General features: G+C 33.2%; 1 protein-coding gene across 1 annotated transcript in view; it reads left to right on the top strand.

Annotated features, from left to right (window-relative positions):
* The first annotated feature begins 323 nt into the window (after positions 1-323).
* Positions 324-23,862, top strand: part of LOC145316207 (A disintegrin and metalloproteinase with thrombospondin motifs 9-like) — a 48,407-nt gene continuing 24,868 nt past the window's right edge. The window contains exons 1-18 of the mRNA XM_080156562.1: positions 324-882; positions 1,450-1,547; positions 1,854-1,924; positions 3,403-3,508; positions 3,956-4,197; positions 7,635-7,709; positions 10,222-10,361; positions 11,003-11,086; positions 11,438-11,509; positions 11,688-11,834; positions 12,175-12,257; positions 13,241-13,287; positions 14,734-14,960; positions 15,738-15,820; positions 21,565-21,640; positions 22,273-22,361; positions 22,540-22,641; positions 23,047-23,124. Coding sequence (XP_080012688.1) covers positions 776-882; positions 1,450-1,547; positions 1,854-1,924; positions 3,403-3,508; positions 3,956-4,197; positions 7,635-7,709; positions 10,222-10,361; positions 11,003-11,086; positions 11,438-11,509; positions 11,688-11,834; positions 12,175-12,257; positions 13,241-13,287; positions 14,734-14,960; positions 15,738-15,820; positions 21,565-21,640; positions 22,273-22,361; positions 22,540-22,641; positions 23,047-23,124 — 1,927 coding nt within the window. The 5' untranslated portion in view covers positions 324-775. The remainder of the gene's footprint in view (positions 883-1,449; positions 1,548-1,853; positions 1,925-3,402; positions 3,509-3,955; positions 4,198-7,634; positions 7,710-10,221; positions 10,362-11,002; positions 11,087-11,437; positions 11,510-11,687; positions 11,835-12,174; positions 12,258-13,240; positions 13,288-14,733; positions 14,961-15,737; positions 15,821-21,564; positions 21,641-22,272; positions 22,362-22,539; positions 22,642-23,046; positions 23,125-23,862) is intronic.

The following is a 23,862-nucleotide window of genomic DNA, read 5'->3' as shown; positions in this document are numbered from 1 at the left end:
TCTTGGTAAAAAATATTTTTTTATTTCAAAAAGATGTGTTTGTTTTTAAATGTTAGTATTTGATACAGTTTCTTCAGAGCTGCCATTAGTAAGTAATGGTAAGATTTTAAATTTTCAAAGAAAAAAACGCGTTTTTTATATTTGGAGCTAACAAGGGAACTAGGGAAAGTTTTATTAGGGATAAATAAATGTTCTTTTGTCGGATTAGGTCTTTTGTAATTTAGGTCTTTTTTAATTTAGGTGTTTTGTAGGATTAGGTCTTTTGTAATTTAGGTGTTTTGTAGGATTAGGTCTTTTGTAATTTAGATGTTTTGTATGATTTGATCTTTCGTAATTAGGTGTTTTGTGGAATTAAGGACTTCTTAAAAGAAACAATTGTAGCTGTTTTTATTTTTTTTTTATTTTTGTGACTATCTCACATCAGGGAGGAAGGAGATATTGGGCTGTTTATAACACTAGTGCCCAAAAGTTTTATAATAACGTTTATTATTCGTGGGTTTGACAGCATTTTGAACAGCATTTGGTACATTAAGTTGAGTGTCCAAATGTTTCAACCACTAAATGTAATCTATAGAAGGGGTATTTTTCATCATTGGGGATATACATTAATTTATCAGCCATTATCTTATCTTTTTAGATCCCCGATCCCTCATAATGACAAATAATTTATTTAGAATTGATATCTACCTCAAGTTGTAAGCTGGGAGTGCGGGGTCAGTGTCAGCTTGTCCATGTTTACCAGGTCCCTCTTCTCTATCCTGGCCACGTGTCCAAGATGACCAGCCTCCACGTGTCCTCTGCAGGTTCAGATGTGTCCAAGCTGACCAGCCTCCAGCCATCTCTAGTTACTACCCAGTCTAATATCCAAAGATCTCAAAACAGGTAGTTTTAAAAACTTAGTTTTTCAAGGGGGTTTTTGTTTGGCTCCAAATTTTAAAACACTTGTTTAATATTAATTTTAAATAAAAGAAGACTTAATTGTAATATTTCAATCTATGGAAGGTTTAATTTTGTATTCGATCGTCCATGGCTTCTCCTATAAAATCTATTACACAAGAATTCGACGGCCGCGACAAAGCCTTAAATTAAAACACGTTTGGTTGCGTTAAATTTTTAAAAAAATGAATTGCAATATTTTGGTCAGGTTTAGACTTTAAGCTAGTTTTTAAAATAGAAGAAGACTGATTTCCTTGAGGAATACAGGCGGCTGACGCGCGGCTGCCGAGCCCTGATTAACACCTTCGTTTTTTTTACCAAAGTTAATTGTCTATTATGTTGTAATATTCATGGACATAATTGTTCCAGCTTTTTTACATAAAAATTGTTCTACCTTTTTTATATAAAAATTGTTCTACCTTTTTTATATAAAAATTGTTCTACCTTTTTTATATAAAAATTGTTCTACCTTTTTTATATAAAAAGGATCTATATATTGATCTGAATGTTGAGGTCCCTAAGGTTTACTGTGCTTGGGGACACAACCTTTCATCTGATGCTGAAGCAAGATACACTCCGCTTATTAAACACTTCAGATCACAGTTCAGCAGGTAATTTTATAACAAGGATTACAATATCCAAAAGTTGCAAAGCACAGAAATATATAATAGGACTGACAAAGTTGAGAGTAGAGGCGGTGTAATCCAAAATGTCTTGTCAAGCACATAACTCCCTTCATCTCTTATTTCGAATAAATTGAAAACAAGGGGGGAGTTTGCTTTTGTGTGTTAGTATTTTACCCTAGATCAAGTTAGGTTAGGTTATATTTGGTACAGGGTCATGAACTTATCGTTAGTTTAGTGGTAAGTTAAGTAATGATTATCTAATCATTGCACTCCAAATATTTTTTTGTCTAGATTGTTTTTATCATGGACGAGTAGTAAGATCTCGTATCTCAAGTGTATCTGTAAATCTCTGTAATGGCATGGTAAGTTATTGTTTATTTTTTAGTGACTACATCCTTAACATCTAAGGGAGGGAGGGTGGTTTAATAGCCTAAAACTTTCATGGGGCATATGTGAATCTTCCCTAAAATGGAACTCAATCGGTTCAGTGGTTAGCGAGGTTTTAACGAACAAGCCAAGACAATTGAGTTAGGTTCGTCTGTCCGTAACTGATAGCTCTTACTTTTAAATAGGGCATTTCGGAATTGTCCTACCAATTTTAAACATTGCATGATGATTCATGTAACATGTATAATTTAGAAAGCGTAGCATCTCAATAAGCATTACCAGAATATCCGTATGTCCATCTATATATTTTGACACAATTATTTTTGTCTTTTAAAAAAACAAAAACAATATACTTATCCTGTTCACTTTATTGAAATATTGATTCCTAGGACTATTAGTATAATATCATAAGCGAATCATCTCTATAATCAAGTCTTAAAATATAAGTAGATCCATAATAAGAATCATTTACTAAGTATATATGCGATTACAGCCTGCTGTATTGCATCAAGATCCATGACAGATCTATATAGGAAATAAACGTCTATAAATGAGCTCGAGTCTTCCAATGGTTAAAGTGTTTAAAACTCATAGTGCTCCAATAATCCTCATTAAACTCTCATTGACCAAAGCGATAAAAATCTTTTTAAAATCATTTAAATTAATAAATATTTTCTTCTTTCTTTTAGATAGCAATGGCGGGGGAGGAAAATTGATTTATTGAGAAATAGATAAATAGATATGTACTTATAGAAAACTAGCCAAAAGCGATATAGTTATATTGAGCCAACTCTAGTATAAATATGTATAAGACTACTAAATAATTTATAACATTCAGGGGTAATATTAAATGTGTTTTTACTAAATATTTGTTTATGTTCATTTCTTCATTTCTTAACCATTAAACAGTTAGGGAGTTGAATCCATTTTTATAGAAGCAGAAATATAATCTATGATTATGGTTTGGACCCTCTAAAACTGTAATCTACCTTTCCACTTTCCCCTCTCTTGGTGAAGATATCTTCAACGCCGATACGATTTTTGAAATGTAAGATTCTACTTTCCCCTCTCTTGGTGAAGATATCTTCAACGCCGATACGATATTTGAAATGTAAGATTCCACTTTCCCCTCTCTTGGTGAAGATATCTTCAACGCCGATATGATTTTTGAAATTTAGGATTCCACTTTTGCCTCTGTTGGTGAAGATATCTTCAACAAGAGAGACAAAAGTGGAATCTTATATTTCAAAAATCGTATCGGCGTTGAAGATATCTTCACCAAGAGAGGGGAAAGTGGAAGGGTAGATTACGGTTTTAGAGGGTCCAAACCATAATCATAGATTATATTTCTGCTTCTATAAAAATGGATTCAACTCCCTAACTGTTAAATTTGGTAATCTTTATTTAATGAGTTGCTATCCTTGTTTATTAGTAACTGCTATCATTTATATAGATCGGGCATATATCTGTTGGAGATGTGAGATATTTTGTTCAGCCGTATTCTTTCAACACAACACTACATCAACTTATTCGTCTTTCCAGATCAGATCAACAAATAGGTAAGTAAGTACATAAAAGAATAGAGGGCACACCAGCTTTTAATTGTATCTTTAAATATCAGCAAATACCGTCGTAAATATGTACACAGACAAGTCGCTACAAAGGAGCAGAAATCATTTTGCTAGCAGACGAAAAAAGTCCCCACCACTTGGGCCAGGTAATTGTTTGGTTATATACTTAATATATTTTTATATATATTGTAAGTACACATCACTTGTAGTTTTGCTTCATAAGTAAAATTGAAAAAGAAAAATTTACATTCAATACTAATATACGTACGTATGTATAATAACCTATCTCAATAATTTAATCAAACTATTAATTCTGCCTAGAAGATGCTAGCAGATCTGTATTTTTATTTTATTTTTAGCACATAAGCGGGTTAGAATTTGAGGCTTATGTTTGGATGCCGAAACCTGATAATTAAATTTTTCCCCTTATTTAAGAAATTGGTCGAGGAAGACGATCTATTCGGTCCGGATCCAACTGGAGCCACCAGTTGCTGCGTCCATTGCCAGTTACCTGGAATCCTGCCGGGTCCACGAACAGTGTCACCTCCATGTTGGAGTCCTGGCCCCCGAAGTCGTTATCAAGCTGGATCGAGGTGCTGGTGGTTGTGGACGGTTCCATGGTGGATTTTCATGGCAGACACGGGGTTACACAGTATGTTCTTACTCTCATGCATTTGGTAAGACTTGTGATTCCATTTTTTTGTATAGTTATAATTCGCCGTATTATTCAATATTTCTTTGATCTAACACCAGATTATCATGTACTCTAAAAAAGTAAAACTTGTAGCTGGCTAAACTAACGATCTCCTCAATCTAACCCCTTTACCCCTTCCCTCCTCCTGTAAGCAAACTACATGGGCGACGATTTTTATCCACGTCATAATATCCACGTTTATTTTATATCCATGTATTATCCATGTGATTAATATTTTTGTAAACAGTATTTTAAATGGCATCGTAATTCTTCTGCCTTTATCCGAAGCTTATAGTGTCGTTAGCTGAAAAGCTTGAATTGGCCACCAAAAATCTAGTGTGCTAAGGTTAAAGCTCGATAACAAAATGTATATTTGCTATGTATAATATATTTATGATTACATCTATAATACAAAGTAGAACGATGTCTGTCCGTCTGTCTGTCCGTCTGTCCGTCTGAAGCTTAAGATCTCGGTAACCGCTGAACCGAATGGGCTCTACTCTTCAGGGAATATACCTACTGGTCCTGTGGTGGTTTTAAGCTATTTTCTTGGGGGGTGGGACACCCCCAACCCCCCCAAAAATGAAAATTTACCCCCCCCCAAAAAATACTCCTGGTGCTGCTGGTGCAGCTGCTGGTGCAGGTGCAGGTGGTGCAGCTGGTGCTGCTGGTGCTGGTGCAGAAAATTATTTTTTTTCTAGGGGCAAAGCCCCTAGAGGCTAGGGGCGAAGCCGCTAGTGCTTAATAAAGTAAGTAACAGGATATCTGTGTATGTGTAACTTAAGATCTCACTTAACGCTGAACCGATATGGTTCTCCTTTACATTGTATACTTATAGCTCTAGGGAAGGTTCCTATTTTGGTGGAGGGTACAAGATAAATCACCTCTCGAAAAAATAACCACCCCCTCCCCCGGAAACAGAAAAAAATATCTAACTTTTTCTTTCTAGAACTAAAACTAAAATTGGATGGTAAATTTATCACAATCCTTTATAAATAAAAATCAAGCATTTAAAAGTTCTTTTTTTTTCTCATTTATCGTGAAATAAAATTAAGTAATGAATTGCTTTATCTTCTTGATGCAATCAAAAATGCATCTTTTAATGTTTACCAATCTTCTACTTTAAAGATAAAGATGTGCATAATAGCGCATATGTTGGGATAGAGCTAGTTTTTGCCCCGGTTTGTTCAGCTTTCCGCGGATATTAAAATAAAAAATTTTAAGATTAAAAGTTTAGTTTACCCCCGACAAAAACTGGTATTAATTTTATGATATTTTTTAATATTCTTGGAAAATAGTCTGTAAAACGATGTTATACATTTTTACTGAGAACCAGTTCAAATCCATTGGATATTAATCGGGTCCGAAGCCATACTTGAAAATATATTATGGGAGGGATTTTTAGTAGCAAAGCTACTTTTTAATTAACTTTATTAGGCCGTCGGTCTGTCATCTTTTTCTGAACATTTGCTATTTAACTCGCTCTGTCCGTTTGTCCATCCATGATGTATGGATGTTGTCTTCCTTGTTTAACTAATTCATTTTGGGGGGAAATGTAGGCAATCTAAAACCTACGCTAATTCAATATAATATGCAGTTTCTTTTTTATGTAAATTAGAAGGAACATTAAAAGAATAATTTTGTAACAAGGATGTCAACATCATTATCTAGCGAAGCACAGATGTAATATATTATATTAGTTAAAGCTGAACATAAAAACTAGAAAATACAGATTTATTATTATGATTAAGAAGCTTTAAAAAGTGTCTCAAAAGATCAGTCGTGCGACGTCATAAAAATGATGGATTATAGAAGTGGGAAAGGAAACCCTTAAAAAAGAGATGGACAATTCCTAATTTTTATGACGTCAAACGGCTGATCTTTTTAGACACTTTGTAAAGCTTCTATAATTTATGTACAGACAAATTGCACAAGTCTATCTCATTTAGCAGCCTTTTCAAACGTTTTTATTCTATGATATCTTACCTTCCTCCACTTTTATGGATGTAATGGTTGAACTGACGGACAAATTTAGGTATAGCGTAGATACATGGCTCAATTGCCAGAGGAATCATTACAAAAAATCATATGTCAATCAAATGAAACAATAGATTATATCATGTATCCCCAAAAGCGTTACAGAAATGGAATTATTATTACTTGGATCTTACACCAGATTATTATGTATTTTAGTAAAGTGAAACTTGTACCCTATCCCCTCCAACTGGATGAACAAACTGACGACCAATAAGTGATGTCCATGTTAGCAACATAAATTGACGGCTATTTTTTCCTTGTCGTAAATAATATCCAAGAATATTCTAAATCCATTATTGTTACAGACGGATAGAAAGACAGAGGAGAAACAAAAAAATGCTTATTTGTAATTTTGTAACATTTATTAAATGAATTAGTGTACCAACGATAATATCAATTCTTATGGATGAAAAGAACGTAAGCACACTATCTACTTCATTGAAAAGGACACTTATACTTCATAGAGATGCTACTCATCTAAAAATGCTAATAAACAACATGGACCAAATACGGAATGTGGAGTACAATCAGATATGTACATTAGGATATATAAGTTGGAAGGAATTTTAATGTTAGAGGGAGATTTGAAATCTGCATCAAATTTTAAGGATTTTTTACAAAATTCGTTTTTTGTATAAATATCTATCTAAAAGCGGAAATACAATTTAAGTTGATAAATTTTGACCACTAGGATAGGTGGATTGGATTCTACCTGCGCTCTAATTGGTTGAATGATGTGCGACGCTTAAGCTTCTCCTATCAGAGTGAAGATAATTTTCAATTCACCAATCACAGATGTCAAAATTAATTAACTTAAATTGTATTTCCGCTTTCAGATAAAGAATTATACAAAAAACGAATTTTATCTAAAAAAATCCTTAAAATTTGATGCAGATTTCAAATATCCCTCTAACATTAAAATTTTTCCCAACTTATATATCTTAATGAACATATATTATGATATTAGATCCAGATTGATATATTTAGTAATCATTGATGTTAAGTCTTAGTGTAACAAATGACCACAATTACTAATTACCAAATGTTGATATAATTACAGCAATGTATAATTTTACATATTTCTCCATTTCTTGGGTCTTTTTGGTCCGATTTTCAAATTTTTTTGTGAAGAATAGCATCAAAATTAAATTTCAACTGATCAACCAGTGTACAGTTTAGTTTTACCGTCAGTCTGTCAGTCATCGTACAAAATATAAATATAAAGAATTTAAGAATATGTAAAATAAAAAAGTTTCGTGAATTTTTCTCCAATAATCCATTCTTGAGTTTAAGAAATGCTCTTTAAATTTCTATATTCCCATCCATAATTTTTTGTGCTTCGCTACTTATGGATGTTGTCATCCTTGTTTATTTTTGATTTAGGTTTCACTGATTTACAAACACCCTTCAATTGGAAATAGAGTTCAAATATCAATAGTAAAATTTATCAAACTTAAGGTAGGTTTAATAGTTATTTATCACATCGTATTATAGACAGCTTTCTGGGAATATTAAAATGAAACCAGTTATGTTAGCCCCGAACAAAAATGGTATTAAATTTTTTATTCTTATTTCAATATTCGTGGAAATTTGTCTGTAATACGATGCTATACATGATTTTTCAGTATGGCATAGAACTGGTTCTAATCCAGGGGATAAATTATCGGTTATAAGAATATTATTTTGTAGAAGATTCTTTTTGTAGACGCGCCCTTTAGACAACCAACCCTTTAATTACACGATCTTTGTCCTAAAGTCCTAACTGTGCAAAGTAATAAGATACGCCTGTTTTGGGCCAAGGCATCCCCCCCCCCCACTCTAACTATTTATGTCGTGCAACTGACATAGCAGCAGTAGAAACCACTATTAACGTCGTTGGTTTTGACGCTGTGTTGCACTGTATTCCAGAAATCCCGAAAAATGACAAAAAATCATAGAGAGTGTATATTTGAAAATTTGGATGAAATTTTATTTAAATAGCAATAAGTATACATATATCTTTTAAAATAATGGTGAAAATACTTATAATAAGGGTTTTACACAAGTGGCGTCAAGGGGGGGGGGGTTGTAAAGCTAGTCTAATTAGCACATTTCAGAACTTCCTTTATTTCTAAGCAACATTGACGGGAATCATATCAAAAGATATTACACAACCCAACTAACAATGTTTGTTAACCCTTAATAGTCGGGGGGGGGGGGAGTATTTTCTATCTCATTTTCTTTGTGTGAAAGATAGAGAGCTATAACTGAGTGACTTGTTTAAAATGGGTACGACACATAACTGAAAGTTAAATATCTCCATCCTGGTGGCCACAGGATGCCAGGATACCTGGCAGGATCATACAGGTAAAGAGCAAAAATATTTTTTTTATGACTTAAACTTAACATTTCATCTTACCAAAATACTAAAATATTCTATATTACTACACACAGGTGTTCAAGTCAATTTCCGGTTCCAGGTATGATCCTGCAGGTCTCCAGAAATCTTTAATTAACTCCTTTTACCTCAATTTTTTACTTAGATACCTCAAATTTTAAACTTAAGCTATTCTAACAACTATACACGACCCAACTAAAATTTCATTAAAATCTGCCGCTATTTTCCTGCCGACTGCCGTCGCTGAAATTTATATTTTGAGATTTCTAATAAATACAGATGAGTAAATTTCTTACTCATTTTCTGTGTGTTTATTTAAGCAGGGAGGAAGGGAACAATGGACTGTTTATTATACTAGTCCACAAAGTTTTATAATAGTTTTTTCTTATTTGTAGGCATAACAACTTTTGGGACTTTTGAATTTGATTGGTTGGTTTATTAGTTGAGTGTCCAAACATTTCAACAACTAATTGTAATTTATAGAAGGGGCAATTTTGTTTATTACCATTGGGGATGTACATTATATTACCGGCCATTGTCTTATCCCTTTAGATCCTAGATATGTAAGACTCTAATTTTTATTTTCATTTATTTTAAAGGAAACATTATCTATCTTAATCAACATAGATTCTACTCTTCTTTGTTAATAAGTATAAAAGAACCTTTTGTGAAAGGTTGCTCAATAAAAGGGTAAAGGGAGTAGATAATGTTAAACATATAAAATCATAATATTTTTTGTTGATTAAGGAAACCACATACAAATATTTAGACTTTTAGCTTTAATGGGATCCAAGATTGACATAAATCGAGCCCCCCCCCCCCCCCCCCCCAATAAAAGGTATGATAGTTCAGATAAGACCTTAGACATAAATGGATGGATAATCTTTTATTTGTTTTTAAAACTTTTCTTTACTTTTAATTTTATTGAATATGTGTTTGAAATAAATAGAAAAATAAATTACCTTTTTATCTTAAAAAATTGTTATTTTTTGATAGACCAGGTATCTTTAGGGCTTAAAAAAACAAACTTCGCATAGCTTCGCATACACAGGGTAAAGTTCTCTGATATTATACATACATCTAATATCACCATGTAAGAGGATTTGCTTGGACTTTTTTGGTCTTAAAAGATCTGGAACCAAACGTAAAATTTTCATTAGAAGAAAATTGTCTATCTTACAGAAATCGGGTATGCTAAGAAAACCATCTACAATTACAACAAAAAATGGAGATTTGACTTCTTTAAAAGACTAAACGTATAAATTATTACATACTGATTCCAAAAATATATAATACTTAAAAATAGCTTTAAAAATGAAGGGTCCACGATGATTTGAAATGTAGTTTAGTTGACCTTAAAAATAGTTGTTTACAATGATGAAAAGGAACTTAATTCCATACCTCGGGTATAATTACACATAAAATTCTTATTTTTCATAGTAAAGAGCTAATTCTTTCGGCTTTATTTCCAAAAACTTGTGTATATTACTAAACAATTGTTTGAAAGTGTATTTTCCAAAATGTAAAAAACGATTTTTTGTCACCCGTGGAACATAGTGTGTTGGGCCGAAATTCGAACCTATTATTTTGTAGAAAGGTGAGACCTTCTCTAAGAGTGATAATACCAGTGGTCCCAGCTCTGCCTCCAGTGTTCTCAAATCCTTCTGTAAGTGGCAAGAACAGCTCACAAAGTTCCACACTAATATGTATGATGTGGCTCTACTGTTAACCAGGTGCAGTTTTAAAGAATCCACCTCAGATATTTTGTTACAAGCATGTATTTTGTAAGAAAATGGATATAGGATGTATAATTGACAGAGGAAAATTTAACGTTAATTTAGCTTGCTAATATAGACCTTGTTGATTGGTCAGTTCATTCATCCAATAGGAGAGGAAATATTTGGGGTATGGTTATTTAGCAAGCTACGAGCATCCCTTTACCAGAGTACATAATAATCTGGCGGAAAAAGCAGGGATCGGAAGCCTCACGTAAGCCGCGTGTAAGCCTCAGTGAAATCGTGATTTTATCACTATAAAATTCAGCTGGATGTATAAAACGGCTCTTTAGCAGACAATCCTTCTGTCTTAAATTTTTTTTTCTGCTCACAAGCAGGTTTAAAACTGAGGCTTATGCGCGGCTTACGTGAGGCTTCCGATCCCTGGGAAAAAGGGACAATTTATGTGCTAAATTAAATTATGTCTTAGTTAGAGTGGGAGAGGGGGGGGGCAGGGGGGCCGGGGAGGGGGGATAATTTATTTATATCCCCTCCTTTCGTTCATGATACCAGACTTTCAGTTGTTCCTTATTTCCTTTACCTTAATTGTCAACTATAGCTAAAGAGTTTTTTTCCTGTAATGTAAATTATGCTTTTAGGGAAAATATTTGTCGAGATCCAATCGAACCAGAGCCCAATTGTGACACCCTTGGCCTGGCAGAATTAGGAACTATGTGCCAAAGGTATTGTACTATTATTTATAGCAGAACCACAGTATAATTGTGACACCCTTGGCCTGGTAGAATTAGGCACTATGTGACAAACGTATAAAACTATTATCAATATTGTGGAACCATAGTATAATTGTGACACTCATGTTCTGGTTGAATTAGGCACTATGTGCCAAAGGTATAAAACTATTATCAATGTTGTGGAACCATAGTATAATTGTGACAACCTTGCTCTTACCGAATTACTTATTCGGAAACCTGTACAAAAGAAACAAAAAAAAACAATCATCCAAATTTAAGGCTTACATAGGAAAAGAAGGGTAGATATGCATATAAAGGTTCTAATTATTTTTGTTTATTTAGAAGTAGTTGTGCCCTAGTACAAGATAATGGACTTTCTGCTGCCTTCACCATTGCTCATGAAATTGGTCACGTGTAAGTAAATTTCCTGTATGGCTTGGAAACCGACTTATATCCGCTGGATTCGAACCGGTTCTCAGCCTGGTCCTTTGTCTCTTCGGGGCTAATAAAACTTGTTTTAATCTTATAAGGTTTTCATTTTACTATCTACGGAAAGCTGTCTATAAAACGATACGATGAATAACTATTGCAGGTTGAATATGCCTCACGACGACCATGACAAATGTCGCAAGTATGTGAACAAGAACATGACGTATGTGATGTCGCGCACCCTGGACACAAACTCAAACCAGTGGCAATGGTCGGAGTGTAGTCGACATTATCTCACAAATTTTATAGAGTAAGTTGTTTATTATTATGGACATAGAGGATTTAATTATAGAGATGCTTCGCTTATAATATTGTACCTTGTTGTCATAGGAATCATTAATACAAAAATCAGATAAATAGGATAATTATATCATACAAAAATTTGTTGTCAGAAAAAGTTTTAAAACTTTGCAGAAATCGTACCTAATTGTTATAGGAATCAGCATCCTAAGGATAGGACAAATCCAATCGATAGGACAATTCAAAATGTACAAATTAATTGAAATAGCTAACTGTTACGGACAGACGGACGTACGGACAGAACGACCCTATTTATATAAAAGCTTCTCTTTAAAATATTTTGTTGATAGGAAGGGTTATGGACATTGTTTATCAAATACTCCAACAAGAAACCTTCTGGATAAAGAATATAAATGGATGACCTCATTTCCAGGTTAAATTTTAAATAATTTTCCAGTATGGCTTCGAAACCGACTTATATATGTTGGATTAGAACCGGTTCTCAGCCATACTGAAAAATCATGTATAGCATCGTATTACGGACAACTTCGGCGCAAAGGAGCTTACAAAACTAGTTTTAACCTTATAACTTTTTTTTTCATTTTAATTTTCCGCGGAAAGCTGTCTATAATACGATGCATATAAATAACTGTTTTAATTAAATTATTTGCATGTCCATATTTTGTCACAACAGACAAGTTAACTTAATATATATTTGAATAAATGAATCAAACACGAAATCCAGGGTTAAGGATCCATAAACTTTTAACTAGCCTCGGCAGGAACAACAGCAATTTCTTAAACCTTTTAACTTTCTTTAATGTTGAAGAGGATGGCACTATCCTTAAGTAGTAAAGCATAAAGATAAAAGAAAATATCTGTACCGTGGTTTCGTCGTATTTTCACATTAGCTTTTGATAGGTTATTTTAGGTTAGGTTAGGTAAATGTTAATGATTTCCCCGCAGGGGCTATAAATAGGAGAAAAGCTACTGAAAAAAAACGACGAAACTCGCTACTTCATTTTCTTTCCATGATCCGAAAATGTCTCTTAGTACCTTATCTAAGTAAGGGTGGTAGGAAGGGGAATTGATAAAAGCATAATATGCATACATACATTAGGCATGCGGTAGGGGTGTGTGTAGGAAGGGAGGTGTAAAAAGGTGTTAACACCCCCCTTAAAATCAAAATTGTGAAGAAATGTCTTCCCGTATTTACACCCCCAATGGTTTCACAACCCCTTAGTTAACCATCTTGCACACTACTGCTTAAAGACACTTATTATAGAGTAGCTAAGACTAAAAACATTTTTTAAAACGACTCATAGAGTTTATAATTATTAACCATTTGTCCTAAAAACATATAATGAAGAACATGAGATTAAGTTTTTAACTAATAAATTATGTATTTATTTCCAGGAGAGTTGTATGATGAAAATAGACAATGTGAATTACTTATTGGCAAGGTGGGTATTTAAAACAAAAATTACTACTCCCTGGGTAATTCTGATAGGCATAAGGTGGGGAAAATTTTACACCCTTTTTTATACCCTCGCCCTTGCATTGCATTGATAATTACTTTACCCTAGTCAAGAATCCGAATTCCGAAATTTATAATAAGGCGGGTTGATTTCTAACTTTTTTGGAATTTCACATTTTTTCACATTGGCAAGGGTTACTGGGCCTATATAACCTCTGTGAAACTTGAAACAGGTTTTTTAATCCAAAAACAATGGGCGCGCGGGGGGTATAAAAAGTGCCCACCCCCTTATAAAACTAAAAAATTTAAATTCCTTCAAACACAGGCATGTTGCATATCAAAATGACTGCATTTAAATGCTGATTATGTATCTGAAAACCGTTTTGAAAAATATTCCTCCTAGTTTGAATAAGAGCTCATTAAGTACCTAAAAGGCTGATTTAGTCTAAATTGTTCATTTTGGTAGGTTATTTGAAAATCATTTCAGACTGAATCAATATTTTTCAAAACGTTTTTTAGATCTGTAATCAGCATTTCAATGCGGTTATTTTGATATGCAACATGCCTGTGTTTGAAGGAATTTCAATTTTTGGTTTTATAAGGGGTTGGGCACTTTTTATACCACCCGCGCGCCCATTGTTTTTGGATTAAAAAACCTCTTTCAAATTTCACAGGGTTTTATATTGGCCCAGTAACCCTTGCCAATGTGAAAAAATGTGAAATTCCAAAAAAGTTGGAAATCAACCCGCCCTAATTTATAAGACAGAATTAGGAAAACATTTTTAAAAGCCCATTCTAAGCAAAACATTTAAGAAGTACTTATCCACCCCCCCCCCTCCCCCTTTGCATTTTTTCTTAAATGTTGAGCATATAACCTTTTTGTAGTAATTTTTTGAGAGATTTTAAGCTTAATCCGTACATACAGACAGACGAACTGACAACGTTTTACTTTGTATTTAAAATAGTCTTTACCCAATTAATTTTAGTTATTGTTATCTTTTTAATTGTGTATTGGCTCATTTTTAATTTGATTTATTGGTTTGCAAACTGTTTAATTATTCTTGGCTGAATTCTCAAATGGCAGGAACAGTCATTCAGAAAATGAAAGGAATACATTTTTTAAATACATTAGTCATTTTTACCCAAGGAAAAAATACTTATTAATATAAGATTCTAAGATTCAGGTTTACTTATATTTAAGTATTATTTTGTTACTATAGTAAATAAAAAATAATGTTTTGAGTTGTTGAAAGAGAATTTTTTGGGGGCCATAATTTGAAGTATAAATATTAAACTGCATTGAAAATTGTGAAACTGTTGGTCAATCTTTTACGAGACATTAGAGGACATGAAACAGAAATACAGAAAGCATTTTTTGTTTCTTTGTTAATTACAAAGGATTGTAATAGATTAAAATGCGATATTTTTATAGGGTTCTAGAATATGTTCGTACATGCCAATGCCCAAGTGTGGAACCTTGTGGTGCTCCTCGGCTAGTGGAGAAGACTTTGGGTGCCGGACTCAAAATACTCCGTGGGCAGATGGTACACAGTGTGGCCAGGATATGTGGTGCCAGGGGGCCAAGTGTGTTGACAAGTTCCATCATCATCATCATGATAGGAAACCTGTAATTGATGGAGAATGGGGCATTTGGAATAGGTAATATTTTACATTCATAATTGGCAAAAGTTTAATGAGTTCTGAGGTGAATTCTTAAAAACTTTTGCCCCATTAAAATCAGTTTGCCCCACTAAAATCAGCAAGGAAAACTAAAAATTTAGAGGGAATAATTTTGCCTCACTAAAATTTTAGTGGGGCAAAAGTTTTTTAAAAGAATTAACCTCTGATCTTTTTTTTATAAAATGAAGTGAGCAATAAGAAATTAGAAGCAGTCTTATATATTTAATTTTAAATTAAATTTTTTTATATAATTGAATAATGATTATACGTAGATATTATGACGGGGAAAAAAATTGTCGTTAAGTTAGGTTGCTTACATGGACATCCTTCATTGGTTAGTTCGTTCATACTGTAAGAGGGGTGTGGTTGAGGGAATCGTTACTTTAGCCAGCTACAAGTCTTACTTTATTAGAGTACATGATTATCTGGTGTAAGATCCAAGTAATAATAAATCCATTTGTCATCTGCTGACTCCAAGTTGGTAATAGAGCTAATAGAAATTTATGATTTTTGTTCAATGGAATAAAAACTTGTCAATCTAAAGTTGGAGTATCGATTTATTATTTCTTGGAACTTCACCAGATTTTTATGTACTCTAATAAAGTGAACCTTGTAGCTGGCTAAAATAACGTTCCATCCCCTTTACCTTATTACGTTCCCTCCTACTGGATAGACGAACTAGAGTCCATGTTAGCAATCCAAATTGAAGACAGATTTCCCCTGTCATCATATCTAAGTATATTTTATATCCCGTAGTTGGAGTGAATGTTCTCGAAGTTGTGGCGGAGGTGTGAAGAAGTCTCTCAGAGAATGTAATAACCCGGCACCTTCCAACGGAGGTAATAACTCATTTTTAAGGATTAAATCTTTTTATTTAATGAACAAGGGTTACATCTCCTCTTTTTGTAAGGATCTTGCCATTGATTAATAGTTATTTGTCGCATCGTATTATAGACTACAGCTTTTCGCAGATGTTAAAATGAAAAATTATAATTTAATTAAATCCAGACCCGGAATAACAAAACTGCTAATAATTTCATGGTTTTTATTTCATTACTCGTAGAAAATTGTCTCTAATACAATGCTATAAATGATTTTTCAGTATGGCTGAGAATAAGCGAATATTAATCGGTTTCGGAGCCATATTTTTCATTGAAAGCTAAGCGCCAAATAAATCGTATCCTTGAGAAGAAAAAATGGCTCCATTTTATGTGAATCAATATATTATTACTTGGATGTTGCAACAAATTTTTATGTACTTTCATAAAGTGCTACTCATAGACGTCCAAGGGGGGGGGGGGTAAAGAGGTGATTACCCCCCCCCCCCCCCAAATGAATTTGGGGGTGCCGTAGACACCCCCAAAATTTTGGATTTTCAATTTTTACCCCCCCCCCCCCCAAATAAAAAAGCTTGGACGCACCTGGTGCCACTCGCATCTGGCTAGAATAATGATACAATGGGTTCACCCCCCTTTACCCAATTCCCTCCCGTCCAACTTGATAAACGAACAGACCAATAAATGAGGACTATTGTAGTAGCCTAAATTGACGGCAAATTTTCCCTTTCAATATATCCATGTATTCTATATCCTTTTTAAAAGCGAAGCTTTTCTATAATTAGGGTCGGTCCGTCCGTCCGTATCGGATAGCTTTTTTCGTTAATTTAGGCATGTTCGAATTGTCCTATCGATTTCAAATTTTGCATGGTGATTCCTTTAGCAGTTAGGTACGATTTAGAAAGCGTAGCAACTCTATAATCATTACCAAAATGTCCGTATGTCAATTTTAAACATGTTGATTTTTTTACTTTTTTAACATCAAATTTTTATGTGATCTAATCATCGGATTGATCTGATTTTTGGTATATTGATTCCTGGGACAACAAAGTATAATGTAATAAACGAAGCAACTCTATAATCAAGTTCTAAAAATGTAAGTATGTCCATAAACATTATCCTGTATCAAGCAGTTTTTTAACAAATTTACTTACAATTTTGCTCTGACTCTTATACATTTATATTAGGATTATTCAGTTCTGAAACTATACAAGTGTTAATGTCCGTTTGTCCTACCGTTTCAGTGCTTCGCTTTTATGGATGTTGTCATCCTTGTTTATGTGTAATTTATTGTATTGGCAATATATCAATGAAATTTTTGCAACTCTGTGAAAACAAATCCCTTTGTTTACAAACATTTCTAATCATTTAACAAACAAGGACAGATTGCCTTTTTTGGGGGAGCGAAGCTTTTCTACAGTTTTGGGTAAGATTGTATGGACGGACGGCAGGACGGATAGCTATGATACTGGAATTTGTTATGTTAGAATTATCCTCTCGGTTTTATACCTCGTATATGTTTGTTGTATCATTTATGTCTATAAGAAGCGCAGCATTAAAGTATAAAATATTTTGGATGTCAATAGAACATATATTTATTGTAGCATAGAGGATATACCTATAGAGTAGCTGTACTATTCTTTAATAAACGTCAGAAGAAAAACTTTAATTAAACTTGTTCATTTGAACTATGTAGTTATAATTAATCACAAAACGAAACTTTAATATTACAGGGATTGATTATTAATATTTTAATGGTTGTTCGTATATTAGTATAGTTAGGCTTTATTATTATGCATATTCTCATCCTTGTTTCAAATTCAATCTGATTGTTAAGCATTGCCTTCAAAGATAATTGAAACTAACTTTTTGGAACTAATTGCGTTTTAATTCAGTTTAACCCAAGAAAAACGTTACATTTTTGTAGGAGAATAAAAGAAATTGTTCAACTATTATAATTGGTCATTTTTAAAAGCGAAGCTTTTCTATAATTAGGGTCGGTCCGTCCGTCACAAACGGATAGCTTTTTTCTTTAATTTAGGCATGTTAGAATTGTCCTGTCGATTTCAAACTTTGTATGGTGATTCCTTTAGTAGTTAGGTACGATTTAGCAACTCTATAATCATAACAAGAATGTCCATTTTAAACCTGTTGATTTTTTTACTTTTTTAACAACAAATTTTTATGTGATCTAATCATCCGATTGATCTGATTTTTGGTATGTTGATTCCTGGGACAACAAAATATAATGTTATAAGAAAATCAACTCTATAATCAAGTCCTAAAAATGTAAGTATATCCATAAACATTATCCTTTATCAAGCAGTTTTTCAACAAACTTACTTACAATTTTGCTTCGATTCTTATATATTTATATTCTGATTATTCAGATTCATATACTTAAATAAAAGTAACAGGATCTCTGTCTATCCTTATACCGAATGATCTCGCTAACCGCTGAACCGATATGGTTTTACATTGTAGCTTCTCATAGGTAATGGGAAGAATAGATCTATAGTATAGATGTACTAGTGGCTTCGCCCCGAGCAACTAGGGGCTTTTCCCTATAGGTTCAGGGGAGATTTTTTTTGAAGTTTTGAAAAATCTAAAAACTTTTTAAAAATTCTAAAAAAAGATATTTTAAAATGAAAAAAATCCTTGGGATGGGGAGTCGGGGACATGCAGTTTTATAACCCTTTCCCCCTCTAGTGTTTTATTATATTCTGGGAAGAATGATACATATGTTGGGTTATGGTACCACTGCCCTTCTATGACAAATTGCCAAAGAAATACCAAAAAATATATATTTAAAGTCACGCTTGGCGGCGCCACTGTAAAACTTACTGTTATATACTTATATGGTTCTCCTTTACAGTTTAGATTCTCATAGGTCATGGGAAGAATAATAGCTATTTTGGGGAGGTTACCACCACCTTCCCGAGAGAAAACGCCAAAAAATATTTCAAAGGCTCGCTAGGCGGTGCCACTGTAAAACTTACTGTTATATAACTTTTCTGTTGGAAGAAGTGAGTTAGTTAGTCATTCAGTGAGGGAAGCGGAAACTTATAGAGATGCTACGCATATAAAAATGACAAAGGGTGCTAATGTACTTTAGAATGATATATCAACCACAATAATGGATATTGGATATACGTGGATATATTGACAGGGGAAAATTTGTCGTCAATATAGCTTGCTTATATAGACCCCTTATTTAGTCAGTTTGTTTATCCAGTAGGGGAAGAAATATAGAGGGTGGATTGGCGGTATCGATATTTAGCCAGCTAAGAGCATCACTTTATCACAGTGAATAAAATCTGGTGCAACATCCACGTAATAATAAATTAATTGCCACATTTCTAAAATGGGCATCATAAAAATGCACAAATAAATGTGCACGCACGCACATTTCATAGATACACAAAAAAGCTCTTAGCAGTAAAATAAACGAAAAAATCATTGCTAAAAATTTTGCAAGTGATAATTATCACATAAGCAAGAGGGACAACATTTTAGAAGTACTAGGCAGACGAACCCCAAACTGTCCCACTTTGAGAAAGACGATTCCAGTGACGTCGTATACGTTTAGGGAAGGGGGGAAGAAAATCTATTCCCTTTTCTTCCATCTCTTTTGAAGAGATTATCTTCCCCCCTTCCCTTTTTCTTTCCCGAAACATATATGACGTCACTGGAATCGTCTTTCTCAAAGTGGGACAGTTTGGGATTCGCAAGGGAGGTAGGGAAACATTGGACTGTAAATTATAATGGTCCACATAAACTCGTTCTCTCATTTGTTGGATCAAAAACTTGTTATTCTCTTATCAAACCTTTATTGGTTGGTACAAACAAGCATTGTCCAAACTTTTCCACCAATTTATTTAATTTACAAAAGGCTTGATCTTGGTTTTCATTTGGAATATATCTATTTATCCCGTTTTCTAATTTTTGTTTTAAGACTAACAGAATGTTGACTATAAAATTGTCAAAAATGTACTAATGCCATAAAAAATTATGAAAAATTAAAACTAATTATAAATCAATCGCACGATATTAGGTGAAGTAATAACTGACATAAAACCAACTATTTGATTGCACGAACCTTTTCTGAATGCCCTAACTATTCATTTTGATGAGTTGCACCTGTTTATGGGCGGCAGCAGTATTTACTATTTTTAAAGTCTCTAGTATGACTTAGTGTGGTAGTGGGACAATAGATAATTTCTACAACTGTTGCTCTAAATTAATAAGTCTATTATTTTATCTAAAAATGGTTCATAAGTTTGCAAAATTTGTGAATGTTGGAGGTGGTTCTAGTTAATCAAGAGAAAGAATCATAAAAACTAAAAGGATCAAGACAGTTTTTCAATTCGGTCATATTTTTAATCCACTTTTAACACGTCTTATAACAAATCTATAGTATAGATGTATTTACCTGTCCCCCTTTCCAAGGACTTTTTCGTCTGCTGGCAAATTGTTTTCTACTACTTGGCTGTGTTAATTTTTCCGACCCAATTGAGAGTCAGAACAAGGTCCTTGGGATGGGGACATACAGTTATTTACCCTTCCCCCTCTAGCATTTTACTCTCATCTTTTAACTTAAGATATTAAAAATTGTGCCAATGCTCGCCATCTTAACACTAAGAGCAGGGTGAAACCCAGAGATTTAAAAGATAATACAATGCAATGGTTGATAAATTGATTTACATCCCCAATGATGATAGACAAAATTAAAAGTTGAAACGTTCAGACACTCAACTTAATGAACCAACTAATCAAAATTCAAAAAAAGTCCCCAAAGTTATGTATGTCATTTAAAGGTTGCAAAATCAAAGGGAAGGTTGACCGTAGGATGTTTTGATCATGGAAAAAAAAACGAATTTCCGGGTTTCGTTGTATTTTCAGTAGCTTTTCACCTATTCTTAGCTTCTGCGAGGGGGCTCTAACCCTGCGGGGCAATCATTAACATTTACCTAACCTAAAATAACCTATCAAAAGTAACTGCTAAAATACGACGAAACCCACTACTTCGTTTTCTTTTCATGTTCCGGATGTTTCTTTTGTGACATGTTTCTTTTTGAGATTATTTTATAAAAAAACATGATTGATTACTATTACTATAACTTTGTCCCCATCACTGAAAACTGTTTATTTCTTTGAAAGGCCCCCATAAACTTTTAAATCTAATTGCTTTGCATTTCATTGAATCACTTCATTTAACTTTTCAATGGTATATTTAAAAAGATTAATATCTCACAATCTATTGTCATAAAATTTGAATTTAGTGCACCACTCGTTGACTTATATTGTCTTTCAACGTATAGCCAAATTTTATTATTATGTTATAGTTTTTTTGTTATGCGAAGAAACTCTACATTTAGGGTCAGTCCATCCGTCAGTAACAGATAGCTCTATTGTCGTTAATCTAGGCATGTTAGAATTACCCCATCGATTTCGAACCTGGCATGATGATTTCTTTAACAGTTTGGTAATATTTAGAAAGCGCAGCGCCTCTACAATCATTTACATTATGATGAATCATAGGACAACAAGATAAGATATATAGGTCATGCACTTCTATAATTAGTCCCTAAGGTGTAATTATGTCCTTAAACAGTATCTTGTATAAAAGCAATTTTAATCTATATACAATTTTGTTTAGTATTAAAAGTTGTGAACTAGTTCTCCTGATTTTTTGTCTGACTTTAGAGCTTTAATTTATGGGTGTTGTCATACTTGTTTATATATAGGATTATACTGTATTGGAGAAAGAGTAAGATATGAAGCTTGTAATACAGAACCCTGTAATTCAACCCAAACATTCAGGTACTACATTCACTAAAGGGATAAAATAATGGCCGATAAATTGATGTACATCCCAATGATGATACACCAAATTACACCAACTGTAGATTACAATTAGTGGTTAAAACTTTTGAACTAAATGAACCAGCCAAGCAAAATTCAATAAAAGTCCCAACAAAGCCAACAAACAAAACGTTATTAGAAGACTTTTGGGACTAGTGTAATAAACAATCCAAAGTCCCTTCCCTCTCTGACAAAAATTAAAATTATTCAAAATTCAAATAATTAAGTTTTGGATCAATAGCGCAGCTTCTCATGAAAAAGGAATTTTCAGTCCGTCTGTAGCTTGATATTTGGAATATAATATAGTAATTCTTACAGCTAGGAGGGGAAACCATAATTATTAAAGCAGAAATATATTCTATGATTACGGTTTTTTTTCCTCTTTCCCATCTCTTCATAATGATTTTGTCTTGCCGATATGATTTTTGTAATCCTCAATTCCATTTTGGCCTCTCTTAGTGATCATATCATTATGGCAGATATGATTTTTGTAATGGACCATTCCACTTTCAACTGTAAATTTATTATGTTTAGTACTGAGGCTACTTATCATAACTCCATGCCTTGTATTTAAAACTTCAAAATTTTAGGCATGAACAATGTGAAGCCTACAATGGAAATAATTTCAACATTAAAGGATTACCAAAAAATGTTCAGTGGGTACCGAAATATATAGGAAGTAAGTAGAACTAATATACATACTACACAAATAGATAGAGTAGCTGCGGTTTTCTTTATGACCATTGATATATCGAAAAATCAATGTTTTTTAAATTCATCAAAAATGTTTGGATTTGACAAAAACATAAAAAAAAATCAGTGCAAATTGCGCGAAACTAATTCTAGAATAATTTTAGTAAGCTCTGAAGAAACGTGTAAGCTGTATTGTCGAGCTGATGGAACTTCCAATTATTATCTTCTTGACACCTCTGTAGTGGATGGTACTGTCTGTACTCCAGGTAATATTCTGATGATACTGTCTGTACTCCAGGTAATATTCTGATGGTACTGTCTGTACTCCAGGTAACATTCTGGTGGTACTATCTGTACGCCAGGTAATATTCTAATGGTACTGTCTGTACTCCAGGTAATATTCTGATGGTACTGTCTGTACTCCAGGTAATATTCTGATGGTACTGTCTGTACTCCAGGTAATATTCTGATGGTACTGTCTGTACTCCAGGTAATATTCTGATGGTACTGTCCGTACACCAGGTAATATTATGATGGCACTGTCTGTACTCCAGGTAATATTATGATGGTACTGTCTGTTCTCCAGGTAACATTCTGATGGAACTGTTTGTACTCCAGGTACACTGTTTACTCATGTTCACAGATTTTAAAATAATGAATATAAATTTCAGGAACATTTGACAAATGTGTTGGAGGAAGCTGTATACCCGCAGGATGTGACCATAAACTGTTCTCACAAATAAAACTAGGTAAATTGTATTCCATTTTAGCTTCGAAATTATAATTTATATCCGCTGGATTATAACCAATTCCGAGACATACTGAAAAATCATGAATAGTATTATATTACAGACAATTTTCCACGGATAAAAAATAACGTTCATAAATTCAATACAAATTTTGATAGCTTTGTCCTTTAGCCCCTCGGAGCTAAAAAAGCTGGTTTTAATTTTATAATTTTAATTTTTTTTATTCGAGGAAAGCTAAATATTGTAAACATGAAGAACAATGCCTCATCATTTATTTCGGCTTATAAGAATTGTTTAACAAAGTTCTCTTTTAATTAACAAATTTTAGATTACAAAATTAAATAGAATTTTGTATTATTTAAGAATATTTTACTATTTTTTTGTTGCGAAGCTACTCTATAATTCGAATTGTCCGTCTGTCCGTTAGACACCAAATAGGGGAAATGTGATTTTTTCGGCTCCTATTCAATTGATAGCTGAGATTTTTAGGGGATTAAACAAGCTTATATATTTCAAACAAGTTTCATCAAGATTAGCAAAATAATTAGGGTGCAAGATCGTATCCTAGATTTTCAAGTTTTCTTGATTTACTTGACTCCTATTCAAGACAGACAGTTGACATTTTCAGGGATTAAATAAGTTCACATCCTACAAATTTTCACATAGTTTCAATAATATTTGTCTATTGATTGTGGAAATAGATTTTTAAGTTTTCGTGATTTTAAAGGTTTTGTGATT

The sequence above is a fragment of the Acartia tonsa genome, chromosome 4 (assembly GCF_053477335.1).
Source record: "Acartia tonsa isolate MP-2025a chromosome 4, ASM5347733v1, whole genome shotgun sequence".
Taxonomy (NCBI): Eukaryota; Metazoa; Arthropoda; class Copepoda; order Calanoida; family Acartiidae; genus Acartia; species Acartia tonsa.
Note: the sequence above shows the minus strand (reverse complement) of the source record. Positions and strands in the feature narration are given on the sequence as shown.